A 16,160-nucleotide genomic window follows, 5' to 3' on the forward strand; every position below is an offset into this window, starting at 1 on the left:
GGTTCTTTGCCACCGCGTGGGAGAATGGGAGGTCTGATTTGATTTCCTGGTTTCTGGCTGTCACCCAGCCTAGACTTTTTTCCCCCCGGAAAATGGGAATTAAACCAGGGGAATGGGAAAGCTCTCTTTGCCGCTCAAACGAATAAACAAAGAATTAAGAACTAAATGGTGTTCCTATTGCTAGTTGTTAAAATATTAGTGGTTGAAAATTTAGTGGTTATATGTTTCCTCAAAAGATAAAAAATGTCTATTGGTCATGCATGTCATTAAAAGAAATGTTATCTTTTTAAAAAGATTTACTGGAAAGGCAGAGTTACAGAGAGAAGGAATAACAGAGAGAAAGATCTTCTGTCCACTTGTTAACTCTCCAAGTGGCCGCAATGGCCAGAGCTGAGCCGATCCAAAGTCAGGAGCAGGAGCTTCTTTGGGGTCTCCCACATGGATGCAGGGACCCAAGGCTTTGGGCTGTCCTCTACAGCTTTCCCAGGTCACAAACAGGGTGCTGGAAGAGAAGTAGAGGAACTGGAACACAAATCGGTATCAATATGGGACCCTGGCACATGTAAGGCCAGGATTTAGCTGCTGAGCTATTTGTAAAGGTCAATTTTTCCATACATTAACATTTGACTTTTCTCTTAGCATATGCTCTAAGAGAAATTAAAACTAAAGTACCTTAAAGAACATGATAGTTTTGATTTTATTTCTGCAAATCTGACTTTGTTTTTTAAAAACATAAACCCCAAAACCTGCTTTTAGACAAAGTGAATTGTCAAACTTAATCACATTTTTCACTTTTCATTCAAAATACAGAAAATGTTTTTTAACAACACATTTGGTGGAATTTGGGTTGCTGATTTTGCCTTTCTGTATAACTGTTAATCCTGACTACAACAAATACGAATAGGAGAGTTTAGAAAATTGATAGGAAACATATCACATGAGGTGTGAAAGCATATTTATGAAATATATGCAGAAAGCTTTGCCACTGGTAGAATATCATTGGTTTTATAACAATATAATGTAACATTAACATAATATATTAAGCATGTATCTAATCACCACGATAGCAATTTTAATGTAGAAATCTATAGACTAATAACTACTCTGATATTTAGAATTTAACACTTAACTTATGCTAGAGAAAGACCATATCTTAATGAAAGCTGGTCAAAGCAAAATAAGATAAACTCTGAACATTCTCTGTCTAATGTTTCCTTCTGATCAATTGTTATTTTGTTACTCTGATAATCTAAAATATTGAGAAATACTTCTTTGATTTTAGTGGCCCCTTTAAAACTAAATTGTATGTTTGCCTCTGAATCTAAGTGTTTCTGGTAACTTTGTGGTAGCTGCAATCTTGGCACAGCTTCGGAACAGTCAAGCCTGCAGTGTGTAGATTTTCTCTTGTCACACATTCTTGGTGAGCATGGGCAGCACACACGTTCATTTACAGGAAGCGTGATACACAGCTCACTTAGGAAAGGCTAATTTCCCATCAGTTTTTCCAATTGGAGGAATTGGAGAACTTCGCTGATTCTCAATTAGGTCTGCAGAGAACAGTAGTCCTATGACAAGCAAATAAGTCTTGCTGGGAAGATGTTGCTTAAGTGATAAAATGGTTCAGCCAACAAGTGAAGCACGCAGTTAAATTTTAACTAAGGGAAGGTAACCCTTCCTACAGTCAGACCTAGCAGAGGATTCAGTATATATAGGCTTGGAGATCTCTCAGTTAAGTCCACGAGCAAAGGCTGCTTTCTCGGAACTTCCAAAACTTTAAAACCATGAAACATCTATTATTTCTACTATTGTGTATTTTTATAGTTAGATCCCAAGCTGCTGATGACTACGATGATGAGGTGATTTTTAAAAAATATATTGTTATTAACATTGTTAATATAATATATAATAATCATAATGTTGTGTTTGTATTTTAATGAAACTAACATTGATTGTCATTATGAGATTGAATTGTTACTCTCAGAGATCTATTTTATTTGAAGAATATTTTCATAGTGTCTCTCATTGAATCAAAATATTTTCTTGTTTTTGGTTTGTCACCATTATTTGCCAAGGATGATGTCTTAACTAGCATTAAATGTGTTTTTTTTTTTTTAGTTGTCATCCTCAGTGCTATAATTTTCACCTAATTCTAGCAATGCATCATTTTAATTATGAGGATAAACTCTAAAGGTTTTGCAGGATAATATTGTAAAATAAAAAGTGCAGTAGAGAGGTTGCTTCTGTGAAACAAGACAGCATGTAGTTCCTGAGATTTTATGTTTATGAATTAGAATAACCTAAAATTGAAAGCAGAATAAAACATTGGTAGTACGGGAAGTGAGAAATGGTTGTTTTCACATGTAAAAAATTGAAATTAGAGAATTATTATTAGTATGAAACAAAGTTCAGTGTAATTTTTTCATTGTATTACACTTTTTTTGGTAAGTATTATCTTGGTTGACCTATTGCTATTGGTGTGACATCTAAAATACAGAAGGGCATTTAGGAAAATAAATATGTAAAGCATTCAAATTTTATTGTCAAAATCTTATGATCAGATGTCATAGAGATGGCACAGTATTGTTATCCTGAAAATAACAATACAGTGATAGTTACACGCAGTAATTAATTTTGTAATGTGTGTTCAATATGAAGGGAGTTCAAGTGTTCTTATTTTAAAAGGTAAGAAAAATATGGAGAATGCAGAAAACTACATCTCTGAATGTACTTTAGTTCAGCATTTTCATATTCCTAGTTACAAAACTCTCTAGGAAACCATTTAGAACTTTAGGCATGAAAATGGATTTTCTAGTTTTGGTTATTTATTTAAATATCCTTATGGACTTAAGTATCCACATAAATTCTTTAAATATTTCTCACTTCTTTCTAGTGAAGTGAGACCATCGATTCTACTTCTTGTAGTGGCTCTGTAAAATAAAATAATTTTCTTTTAACATGGCATTCATTTATAGTAAGCAGTTGAATCACACTTTATAATTTGTGTTGGAGCATACAAGCTCTAGTTGAAACCATGTCTTTGACATGAAACACACTTTTCCTTCTGCTGTTTATGACTTCAGGGTGTATGTGCATACAGCTTAGTGACTCAACAGTGAGACCTGGAACATTCCTGTTGGAATTCCAGTCCTATTGCCAGCCACTGAATGTTAAATGATAATAATTTCGTGAATATGTGAGCAAAAATTCCAAATAGGGTCCACTTGATGACTTCTAGTTAATTCTAAGGCAACTCAACTGCTGTTTCAAATGTTGTCATTTATTATTTTGTAATGAAACCCTTAAGCATAAAACTACTGAAAAAAAGACATAGGAACACAATTTGTGCAAGCTAAGACTTTGTACTGTGTTGTATATTTTTCACATCACTATCTTTAATATTTTTAAGTTAGAAAGCAATTGTAAGCATCATACAAACACCTGAGAATGACTTGAAACATGTAAACATGATGTTTCATCAAAAAATAATGTAAGAAATATAGCAGAAGCATTTAATCAACAATTTTGTTAACAGAGGAAGTGGAATTAGTAGTGAAAAAAATTTGGATTATTGTATGTCTTGTGGGTTATTCTAATATAAATAATAATGAAGATTTATAATAATATGCCAAGTACTATTTGGAGAATGTCATATGCCATAATTTACTTTATTCTTCCAATGATTTCATAAATCAGATGCAAACTGTTATTATTTTACAGATGGGGAAACTGAAACAAAAATAAACAATAAATGAGTTACTGATAAAGTGGCAGAATCAAGAATTCAGTTCAGTCTGGCTCCAGAGTACCTTATTCCTCTTGTAATGTATTAGGGCCAGATTTTGTATTATTAGAAATAAATTCTAAATAAAGTTCACTTCTATTAAGTTTTTACTGTCTTGTGTGTATAACCATACAGGAGTTAGCCTAATTACTGATCTGTAAAAGTTGGAAATGGGGAAATGATTAACAATGATTAGAAGGAATATTGGCTGTTAACCAAGTAGATTCCTCACAGTTTTGTATGTTCCACTGCATAGGAATCAGATATCAATGGCTGTCATAATTCTTAATTGGTAGTTTTTTCTTAAGGTATCTCTTCAAAACTTACCTTAGGTATAAGCTTATCAAATGTATGTGATCTTTCTGTGGCTACTGAAGCCACTCACGCAGCCTACTGACTAATATCCTAGCTGGTGGCCTTAAGTGAACCTTCAGCCTTGTAACAATCTCAGCTGTAAAGGGAAGGTGTGGGAATGGGCACCTCTCAGATCTGCTCTGACACCTGCGTGTTGTTTGTTGCAGTTTCTTCCAGACGCCCGTGGTCATCGACCCCTTGACAGGAAGGAAGCGCTTCCCAGCCTGAGACCCGCCCCACCTCCCATCAGTGGAGGTGGCTATCGGGCTCGGCCAGCCACAGCGGCGGCCAGGCCACAGAAAGCGGAGAGGAAAGCGCCTGACGCGGGAGGCTGCCTTCACGCTGACCCAGACCTGGTGAGCGGGCCTTCTCCTCAGCGAAGCCTGAATCCATCATGGCTGCTAAGGCTTCGCTGACTTTCCGGAGCCTCCCTGTCATTTTGTTTACTCACTGAGGAAATAAAATTCAAAATAAATTTATGAGGTCATCCCTTTAGGCTTTCTTTCTTTTTTTCCTTTGATCTGGGCCCCAGATAACAAATTATGATATATAGTTGTTTTTATAGTTGTATATAGTTGTTTTTCGTAGCTTTCCTGTGTCCTTTCTGCTGGTGGTAACACATTCAGACCCTAATTATATTTCTCACATGGTAAGGAATATTATTGTTTGTTCATTACATTTTATAGATTTATTTATTTGGAGTGTAGACAGAAAGAGGAAGATATAGACAGAAAGAGATCCTCCATCCTCTAGCTGACTTGCAAGTGGTTGTGATGGCTGGGCTTGGACCAGGCTGCAGCTGGGAACCTAGAACTCCATCTGGGTCACCCATGTGAGTAACAGGGATATAAGGACCTGAGCCATCTTCTGCATCTTTGCTGGGTGCATGAGCAGGAAGTTGGATCTGAAATGGAGCAACGAGACTCAATCCAGCCCTCTGAAATGGGACTAACAGGCCATGCCACAATGTTGGCCGGAAAAATATTTTTAATATTCATGACAGTATGATGGTGATGCTAGAATTTCTGATCTTACATAAACAATATCACATAATATTTTTATATTGACTAATAACACAATTTCTTTTCACTGTCTGCTATTTAACAAATACCTATAACCCACGTACTTTGTCTAATGCAGGCTGTTTTTTTTTTTTTTTTCTTATAGGGAGTACTGTGCCCAACAGGATGTCAGTTGCAAGAAGAATTGCTAAGACAGGAGAAGTCAATTAAAAATAGTGTTAATGATTTAAATTACAAAGTTAACGAAGTTTCTCAAAGCTCTTCCACAACCTTTCAGTATATGACTTTGCTAAAAGAAATGTGGAAAAGGAGACAGAAGCAAGCAAAAGGTAGATATTCTTGTGTTTTCTGTTTGACTCTCAGTTATAAAATCAAAAGCAATGACATGGCTGTGAGTATGCATAATTATGAGTAGATCAATGTTTCTGAAAAAGCTTGATTAGTGTTTGTGCTGCAGGCACCAGATGATGCTAGGTCCTCACACACATGATTTACCTGCATTATGCCAGATGTGCACCATCTGGCTCAGAAACATTTCACTGTGACTCCTTATTTTTAGTCCATAAGAAGCTTGTCCCTTGGCTGAAAAGATGATTTTTTGCAGAGTGAAAATATGGCATTTATAGGTTTAACAATTGGGGTTTTGATCGAATAGTTCTTGACCTGTTTTATTACATGTGGATAATGATACCTGATATGAATTTTGAGAACTGATTGCTGAGTGTTGACAGAATGATTTGGAATCATCTAGGGCCTGAGCCTGACATGGTCATCCCAGTGAGTAGCATACTCAAATTAGGGTTATTTTCAAAAGAATCATGACTTTTCCTGTAAATTCCAAGGCTCCTCAGTACGTACTGTGGTCTGCAAAAGCAAATTGAATGTATCTACACCATCAAGTATTGAACTGAAATGAAAGGCCCAAAGTTTCTATTTTTCCAACACAAGGAAATAAAAATCATATTGATTTATCATTGGCTATCATTTTCAGCTAATGTCCATGCTAAATTACTAGTGTGGTCATTAAGCATAACTTAATTTACATAAATCTAATAGTTTCACATAAATGTAATGTATTGAGTGGCTACTTGGTACTAGATTAATGTTTATTAGACTAAGAAAATAAAAATAATGCTTATATAATTGAACACATTGTTTTTTTGATGAAAATATATTGAGCACTCTTATATAACTTCTTTTTTTCCAGATAATGAAAATATAATAAATGAGTATTCCTTAGAGCTAGAAAAGCAGAAAATATATATAGATGAGACTGTGAATAGTAATATCCCAACTAACCTTCGTGTGCTTCGTGCAATCCTGGAAAACCTGAGAAGCAAAATACAAAAATTAGAATCTGAAGTCTCAGTTCAGATGGACTACTGCCGCACGCCATGCACTGTCAGCTGTAATATTCCTGTTGTGTCTGGAAAAGGTATCTAGTTCTGCAGACTTCTAAAGGGTACCAAAGGAACTCATACTCTCTAAAATAAATTTAAAAAAAGTTGACTAAACTTCCCCCAGAAGAACATAATGACATATCTCACCCAAAAGACTTATTTTATTTTTATTGGAAAGGCAGATATACAGAGAGGAGGAGAGACAGAGAGGAAGATCTTCCGTCCAATGATTCACTTCCCAAGTGAGTGCAATGGCTGGTCCTATGCTGGTCGGAAGCCAGGAGCCTCTTCTGGGTCTCCCACGCGGGTGCAGGGTCCCAAAGCTTTGGGCTGTCCTCGACTGCTTTCCCAGGCCAGGCCACAGGAGGGGAGCTGGATGGGAAGCGGGGCTGCCAGGATTAGAACCGGCGGCCATATGGGATTCCTGGCATGCAAGGCGAGGACCTCTACCACTGCGCCATCACGCTGGGCCTGATTTGCCAGTTTTTTATGAGCCGGGTGAAACGTAATGATGGTGGTGATCCCATGGTTGAATGGCCTATGTATGCACACACTTGCTTGAGCTGATGGCAGTTCTGTCGGTAGATACAGGACCTTCTCCTGTGTGTTCTGCATGTAAATGGATATTCAGGGCAGGTGGAATACAACCTGTGGCAGACAGAACTCAAAACTGAGAGTAATTTTCAGTAAAAGGAAGATTTAGCTTCTATTGTATTACTCTTAGGTGTTTATAATATGCAAGTCCTCGATATCCAAGTATCTTAAGGAACTGGTGACTAAGGACCAAGTTATTATACTGTAGGCTCTTCAGCATCATGTATTATCTTATATTTACAGAATGTGAGGACATTATCAGGAAAGGAGGTGAAACATCAGAGATGTATCTCATTCAGCCTGATACTTCTGTTAAACCTTATAGAGTATATTGTGATATGACCACCGAAAATGGGGGTAAGTATTAGATTCCTACTGATTCATTGTTTTGGAATCTTTTTGATACCATAAAATGCCAGGAAACATGACTTACAACCAAGATAGCTGTCAATGAGTTATTTGATATGAAATTCAGTCTGATACTTTGAAAACTGTAAAATACTGATGAATCACAATTTAGAATCAGATAAATCACTTGTAATAACCAAGAACTAAGAATTTTCGTCTTACATTTATCTTAGTTAATCTATTCTGGAACACTACAATATAGAAGCAAATAAAATGCATGAAATTCAAATGTTTTTTCAAAGTGACATTATTTTGTATTGATTCATCTGTGTGATTTTTGTTTCTATCAACCAAAGGCTGGACAGTGATTCAGAACCGTCAAGATGGTAGTGTTGACTTTGGCAGGAAGTGGAAGCCATACAAAGAAGGATTTGGAAACATTGCAAGCAATGCAGATGGGAAAAAATACTGTGGCTTGCCAGGTAAAGACTTGGGGCACAAGATAAAATCATTTTATTTAAAATGGATTTGCCCCCCTACTACAAGAAAGTGTATAGTGTTGGGAATCTGGTTTTAGGCAGTTAAGAAGAATTTCATCAAAAAGTTAAAACATTAATGGATAAGAAACACAGGGTTATCTGTTTCCCCAAGGATTACAAGTCTGGTGAGATTTAATTTTTTCATTTTTTTCTTTAGGTGAATATTGGCTTGGAAATGATAAGATTTCCCAGCTCACCAAGATTGGACCCACAGAACTTTTAATTGAAATGGAGGACTGGACAGGGAACAAGGTGAAAGCTCACTACGGAGGATTCACTATCCAGAATGAGGCCAACAAATACCAGATCTCAGTGAGCAAATACGGAGGGACAGCTGGGAATGCCCTCATGGATGGAGCATCTCAGCTGGAGGGAGAGAACAGAACAATGACCATTCACAACGGCATGTTCTTCAGCACGTACGACAGAGACAATGATGGCTGGTATGTGTGGTGTGCTTTGTTCCTGTTTTAAACTCGATTCCCTACTAACATGACTGCTCAGCATCATTGAGAGCTAGCGCTGAAAATGACCACCAGTTCTTGGGCACTTCCTGTTTGTCAGCCACTGAGCTAAACTCTTTGTGCACCACTCTAGAACATTTCAACTATGTGTTATTTTTCCACTTAACAGATGAGGTCTATCCAAAGTCACACAACTGCCAAGAGATAAAGTGGATTTAGCACATATTTTTGGAAAGGTTCATTTATTTTTTATTTCAAGGGCAGAGTTACAGAAGGACGCACACACACACACACACACACACACACACACACACAGGAGAAATCTAACATCTGCTGATTCACGCCTCAAATGGCTGCAATAGCAACAGCTGGGGCTAGGCAAGGCCCAAATCTGGATCCAGAGGCATTATCCTGGTCTCCAGTTTAGGTGGCAGAGGCCCAAGTATGTGATCTATCTTCCACTTCTTTCCAAGACGTGTTAGCAGGGAGCTGGGTCAGAAGCAGAGCAATTGGAACTTCAATGGGACTTCAGAAGGATGCTGTAGCTGGTGGCTCAACTTGCTGCATCACATTTATGGCCCCTAAGAAAATATTTCTGAGTGGTGAACATGTACAAAAATGCCTAAATCCCATATTCTAATGTGTATAGTGAAATCTTTGCTTTTCAGGATTTTCTAACATTAAGACATTGAAAGTCGTGTCATTCCCATAGAAAGTAATCAGTGCAATCCCTGAATGAATTGGTCATCTAGATCCCATGTCTCCCTTTCTTACTACAGAACAGGGAAGGCCTTTGATCTGTTACACACAGCGCCCTGGGGAGTGAGCACTGCATCTAACTGGGTTTAACGCCCTTCTGTGGGTCCTGCAGAACATTGAATTTGCCACCTGTAGTTCTGTTTCTAATAACCCCCAAAACATTTCTTTTCAGGTTAACTACAGATCCCCAAAAGCAATGCGCGAAGGAGGATGGTGGTGGATGGTGGTATAACAGATGCCATGCAGCCAATCCAAATGGCAGATACTACTGGGGTGGACAGTACAGCTGGGACATGGCAAAGCATGGCACAGATGATGGCATAGTGTGGATGAACTGGAAGGGGTCATGGTATTCACTGAAGAAGATGTCTATGAAAATCAGACCCTTCTTCCCAAAGCAGTAGTGCGCAAACATACATTTTTATTCTATAGATGATACCATTTTTGTACATTATGTTATTGAAATTCATTTGTTATATTCCTGTATAACTCTCAAACAACTGTGTGACTTTTTGAAAAATGTACAGGATGAACAACATTAAAGCGATCACACAATTTTATTTTGTACCCTTTATTTATCTTGTTTACCAAAAAATCAATAAAAGGATAACTGTAGACAGAGTTGATATTCAGAATTTTAACTCTAATTGATTATGGAAAGTTTTTTACTTGAAAGAGGGATATCCTGTCCTTAATGTAGGAAAACCATGAGACCTGCTAAAAAACCTGAGTTTAAATGTCTGCTTCTAAAACTATTTATATGACATCTGTTAGAGAAAGCTTTCAAAGATGTGTTAAATATTTCAGTCTGTTGCCATAAATTAATGCTTCCTTATTTTATGATGCATGTGACCAATAAATTAAATATTCACAACCACAATTCCTAACTAAAAGTATGGAATATTTGAAGATTCAAAGATCTTACTGTGTTCCATGGAAAAAATCACTTGTCTGGCACTTAAGTGAACAGAGGTATCAGGGATTACAATAAGGATCATGTCTATTTTTTTACATGCAAAAGTGTTTTGTTTTGTTTAATGATACAGTTCCATAGGCTCTGGGGTTGCCCCTGCTCTTTCCTCCCCCATTGATTTCCCTTGTAGTTTTACAATGCATGTCCTTCATGAATAGTCCTCAGTCCATCATACTGTCGTTGAAGTGTTTCCTGGCAGTGTAGCATGGACAATGTCAGAGAGTCCATCATCCTACTGTTAGGATGTTTTAACTTCTTTCCCTGGGAGTTCATTTTTGGTCTGTATATGTAGAGACATACAGCACTTTGTCTCCATATCTGAACATATCAGTCCCCGCTATACTTCCACTATATATTCCCTAAAATACAGAGCATTAGTATCGTTTTAGCATGTTTATCAACTTTATGTTAATGAAAATTCATTATTTTCACCCTGTGGTGGATTGTGCTCACAATATCAGGTCTTCATGACATGTGTTTTAAGGGAAATAGGAAAGTAGAAAGCAGAATTTGCCCGTTTCTATTTAAACCAGGCCTACCAATGCCTTCAATTAGGTTTTTTTCTTTCCTTTTTTCCTTTTTCATGTAGTCACGTTACAACTAAATTAGAAGAGAACTTTCTGTTCTTCTACATCTCACTTCATTATAACTGACTTTAGAAGTCCTGTGGTTTTGGACACTCCCTGCTTGCTGGGTCACCATGTCTATCCTCCTGTAGAACTTTTCACGCAGAGCTCAAACCTCTTGATCTTCGACCTAAGCAAATGTTATTGATTTCTGTCACTCTCTTCACTCGTCATCAGATCCAATTTCAACATGTACCTGGTTTGCTTGTTACAAGTCTGTCCCATTGCGGGCAAACTTGTACATTCCATCTATCATACTTCATGTACTATTCTGCCATAAATATATTATCCTAGAAATTGAAAGTCGGGTCAAATTACTTTGCTCTGTGTTTATATGCAAAGTCCTAGTATCAGAATTCTTTAGTGAGAGAAAAAAAAAAACTACTAGGACCTGTTGCCTGTCCTGTCTACTCTATTCCCACATTCTGGTCACAATGGGTTTTTCATCAGGTCCTTGGTAAAAATATCCCAACAGTTTTATTGAAGGATAATTAATATTTTTGGAAATCCATATACATTTAATTTATCCACTTTGATAAGCTTATACATATATTTATGTGCCCTCATCACAATCAGGGTACTAAATATATCCTTTTCCACCCAAATTGTCCTTGTGTCCCTTTGTTTTATTTTGTTGTGTAATATTGTGGTATGAACATGTGAGATGAAATATGCCCTCTTAACAAATGTTTAAGCACACAATATTGGACTTCTAACTATTGGCATTGTGTTGGACAGAAGATTTCTAGGATTTTTCAGCTTCTATAATCATAGCTTTACGCTTACTGGATGGTTAGTCATTTTCCTCTGACACCTATCCCTAGCAAAACACCATTCTATTTTCTATTTCTGTGAGTTTATTTCAGTTACCTCACATGAGTGGTACCATACCCTTATATGGTACTGGTTGCAAAGTAAAAATTTTATAGCCCAAATGGCCAACAGTACATAGGTTTCTCAAAATAACAGAGGCTAATATATGTTGCAGTGATCCCACTTCTGAGTATACACGTAGAAGAAACAAAGCCAGAATCTATACAAACATGCTCTCCCACATCTGTAATTCATTGCAGAACTATTACCACTGATCAGGCCTTTTTTATAATGCCCTTATCAGTAATAGGTTCCTCCCTTCAACACCATCTGAGAAAACACTGTTTATCTTCAAAACTTGCTTTAACCATCAACTTGCTCAGGAAGACTTCCTGAAACTTTTGGACCATTCTTGTCATTTTTCAACAGTTCATGCCAGTGCTTGGTCTAACTCATACTTTTTAAATTAATAATGAGAACTTACTCAACTTTAAATTGAGAATCATCATCTTGCCATAAAAACTGATTTTCATAAAAGAATAAATATTGAAAGTTTAAGTATTTTATAAGCATGTTTGTTCTGTAGATCTTTATTCATTTACTTTTAAAATCTCACTTCTTTTTATTATTGTAATTGTATGATACATTTCCATAGGCCCTGGAATTTCCCTTAGCTCCTCCCAAATTCCCTCAATTCTCACTGAGTTCCTCAATATCATTACTATAATGTAGTTCTTCATGCATAGTCCTATGTCCATCATTGCAGGCACAAACAATGGCAGAGTGTCCAGCATCCTATTATCAAGATATAGTAAACAGTTGCATTGGGATTCCATCTTTGTCTGGAACTAGAGATGCATACTGCATTGTATCCTCACATCTGGATAGGATAGTCTGCATTACACAGCTTCTATACTTTCCCGTAAATGAAAAGCCACAAAACAAAATCAGCAAAGGAAGAAAAAAAATTTACAATGCCATGAAGGTGAATAACATGCTACTGAATGACTAATGTGTTGCTGAAGAAATGAAAAAGAAAATCAAGAACCTTCTTGAAGAAAATGATGCTACTGTATGATCTATGAGTCAATGAAGAATTTAATCAGGAGAAAGTGTTTTGAAGAGATGAAACTAACAAAAATGTCAAAATCCATGAGATATAGTTTCCACTAATTTTTGTGGGTGAGATATGTCTCCTGTAGGCAACAAATAGATGGGTTTTGTTTTTTAATCCACTCTACAAATCTATGACATTTAATTGATGTTTTTAAGCAATTTACATGCAGGGTTAATATGAAAAGGTGGTAATTTTGTCATGTCATTTTAGCAATGGGTTGATCATTGATTTAGTCTTCTCCTGTCATTTGACTGGGATGTTCTTCGCATTTAACCTCTGGTTATGGTGGGCGCTATTCCTCTACGCTGTCAAGAGAGCATCTTTTTAGTATCCTTTGTAGGGCAGGTTTGGAAGAGGCATATTCTTTGAACTTTTCTTTACTGTGGAAGAATTTTATTTCATTTGCAAAGACAAAGGAAAGTTTAGCTGGGTACGTTATCCTGGGCCGACAATTTTTTGCTTTTAGAATCTGAAATATGTCACTCCATTCTCTTCTGACCTATAGACTTTCCGATGAGAGGTCTTCTGTGAGTTTAATTGACATTCCTTTATATGTCAGTTGATTTCTTTCACGTGCACATTTAAGGATCTTTTCCTTATGTTCAATTGATGAGAGCTTGATTAGCAGGTATTGTGGTGAAGATTGCTTTTGATCAAGCCTGTTGGGAGTTCTGTGCCCTTCCTGGATGTTGTTTCCCAATTCTTTCTCTAGATGAGAGAAATTTTCCTTTATTATTTCATTAAATACATTTGCAAATCCAGCTTCTCTTTCTGTACCTTCTGGGACTCCCGTAAATCTTACATTTGGCCTTTTCATAGTGTTTTTTTTAATTCTTGAATACTTTTTTAAGCCTGATCCAGCTCTGCTTCCAGCTTTTTGTTTGTTTCCCCCTGGTGACAGGAAATATCTTCCAACCCTGAGATTCTTTCTTCTGCTTCCTTCATTCTATTTTTGAGACTTTCACTGTACTTTTAATTTGTTCCATTGTAGTCTTTATTTTTGCTATATCAGCTTTCATTTGATTCATTACAAGTGTGACATATTCCTTGAATTCCTTGAATGCCTGCTTTACGTGCTTCTCATTGTTGATAAGAAGTTTTATAACAAGAGTTTTGAATTCTGCATTCTCCATTTTCTCGATGTCTTCCTCAGTGAACTCTGAAGTTTGCAAAGGGTTTTGCTCCTTTGCAGGGGAGTTCTCAGTAATATTCATTGAGCCTCTGTCTCTCCTTTTGCTCTTGGTCATTGTACTTCTGGTTATCAGATTCTTCTCCTTGGGGCACATTTCTAAGCTGTGTCACCCACAGGTCTACAGTTTGATTTTACTTATTGCAGTTGGTACATGGTTCTTTGTTTGCAGTCAGTTATGCTGCTCCCTCCAGTGAGTTCCAGGTCTGGGTTCTTACGTTAGCTTTCCACCATGGTCTCTGTAGCCCCAGCTCCGGGCTCACCAGTCCCTACCTCCTGTTGGAAGTCTAAGTATTGAAAAAATAACCCTCCAAGGACAATTTTGAAAAACTAGAAATAATTAAATTAAAAATAATTTAATTTAGGTGAAAAATTTTTTTGAAACTTATACACAAATTGTTTTCATGTAATACATTTTTCCATGAAATTTTTGCAGGCCCCTCCTATACATGGGTCGTTAAGTCTTTCTTTCTTTCTTTCTTTTTTTTTTTTTGCACAAAAGTCTATTTTGTTTGTACTTCAATTTTCCATGAACTTTTTGAAGTTTTATATTTATACAGATTAACACGTGACCTTAGGAAGATGGTGCAAAAATGCTAATATATTTTGTTATTCAATTAGGGCTGAAATATGTCACATGTGGTAAAGCATAGATGCATTTGGAATTCGTAGTCAAGGGAAATAACTGACCATGGTAACAGGGGGATTGACCCAGGCTGGTCACAGATTCCTGACATGGGGCTAAAGTACAGGTGATGTTGACACCACCTGCTACAGAAGCTCAGCTGACATTTTCCCATTAACCATTACACATTGTATAGCTAAACCACAGATTTCAGTAAAACCCAAATCCTTGGTTCTAATCCTGGGTTATTACCTTGGAGTCTCTATATGGAAAGAGCCTAAGAACTTGTTTTCTTAAATAAATGTCCTTAAGGGTTTCTTGGCAGTGTCTTTGTGCTGGTCAAATTTGGGACTTTCTGATGTAGGCGGCAATTCCACATATCTAGCCTCAGCTTATGTTTTCTATTTGACTTGTTTTTCACTCAAAGGGTGACCATGAGGTGAGCTCTTCAGCAAATACTCACCCTTGATACTATCATGACTTGATAGGAGTCTGCTGGCCTGTGTTGAACACTGGATTGGGTTTGATGCTAGAATCACTAAAAAATCTGAATCTCAGATGATTCTCTAGTTTGGACTTTCCAATTTTTTTTTTAAGTACAGAAAAAAATTTCAAATGTACTACCCATCATTTTATACAGAACTGACACCTTGATGAGTTTATTCATCACTATACCTTTCTTTGCTTTTCCCAACCTGAATGTGCCAAGAGCAGATATATGTGCATGTGTATCTTATGTTCTCACAGAATCACATTTATTTCTGTGCCTACTTTGTGGCTGTGAAGTTTTTCAGCTCCACAAAGGAATAAGACAGCTTTAATGAATATCTCTCTGGCCTTCACCCTGCTTCACCCATTGCTTTCTGAGCTTGCCTTATCTCTCAGAAGGAGATGCTCCACTGCAGTTTTGCAACAGCTTATTTAGGCAGGCAGCCTGGAGGTCACTGACCCAGTGGGGACTAAGGCAAAGGGGAACTTAGCAAATCATTTCCAGAACAATCTGACACTCAACATGCACAAACCTTTGGCAATGAGCTGGTGAGCTCTGTTTGGCCTTGGCCGGTTCAAATGAGCTTTCTACCTGTGCAGTTTTGGACTGTTGCTTCTACCTGGTAAAATCAGAGGAAACTATGATGCCCAGGTCTTCTTTATTAATGAGTTTTCTGCTCCTTCCCGGGTACTCCTCCCCAGGTACAACTCCTCCCACCCTGTGATGGCTAAGGCCCTTCATGTCTCTGTCTTCAATTAAGTATTTTTTCTGCATAAATGAGATTGATAAAGTACTTGGAATTAAATCAGAAATGAAAAACATAGGTGAAGCAATAAGTGCGTAAATAAACACAACAAATTTCCTGGGTCCATGTGCAGTCGCTCAGCAACTAAATATCTTGACTTGCATGTGCCAGGATCCCATATGGGTTCTGGTTCGTGTCCTGGCTGCTCCACTTCCCATCCAGCTCCCTGCTTGTGGCCTGGGAAAGCAGTCAAGGATGGCGCAAAGCTTTGGGACCCTGCACCCACATAGAAGATCCAGAAGAAGCTCCTAACTTCTGGCT

The 16,160-nt window shown here is 37.3% G+C and overlaps 1 protein-coding gene across 8 annotated transcripts; it reads left to right on the plus strand.

The window, feature by feature from the left end:
• The first annotated feature begins 1,741 nt into the window (after positions 1 to 1,741).
• Positions 1,742 to 10,174, plus strand: FGB (fibrinogen beta chain). Of its 8 annotated transcripts, XM_040966883.1 has the most exons (9): positions 1,744 to 1,856; positions 4,216 to 4,231; positions 4,313 to 4,491; positions 5,303 to 5,486; positions 6,365 to 6,592; positions 7,395 to 7,508; positions 7,856 to 7,981; positions 8,196 to 8,481; positions 9,434 to 10,174. In XM_040966883.1, the coding sequence occupies exons 1-9, from the start codon at positions 1,782 to 1,784 to the stop codon at positions 9,663 to 9,665; spliced, it is 1,440 nt and encodes a 479-aa protein (XP_040822817.1). In that variant the 5' UTR covers positions 1,744 to 1,781; the 3' UTR covers positions 9,666 to 10,174. The 8 variants fall into 8 exon arrangements, with proteins under 8 accessions (XP_040822816.1, XP_040822822.1, XP_040822819.1 ...); XM_040966882.1 differs by lacking the exon at positions 4,216 to 4,231 and having other exon boundaries at positions 1,742 to 1,856; positions 4,303 to 4,491; XM_040966888.1 differs by lacking the exon at positions 4,216 to 4,231 and having other exon boundaries at positions 1,742 to 1,856; positions 4,303 to 4,491; positions 9,632 to 10,174.
• The last annotated feature ends 5,986 nt before the right edge of the window (positions 10,175 to 16,160 follow it).

The sequence above is a fragment of the Ochotona curzoniae genome, unplaced genomic scaffold (assembly GCF_017591425.1).
Source record: "Ochotona curzoniae isolate NIBS_2020 unplaced genomic scaffold, NIBS_Ocur_1.0 scaffold_4506, whole genome shotgun sequence".
NCBI lineage: Eukaryota > Metazoa > Chordata > Mammalia > Lagomorpha > Ochotonidae > Ochotona > Ochotona curzoniae.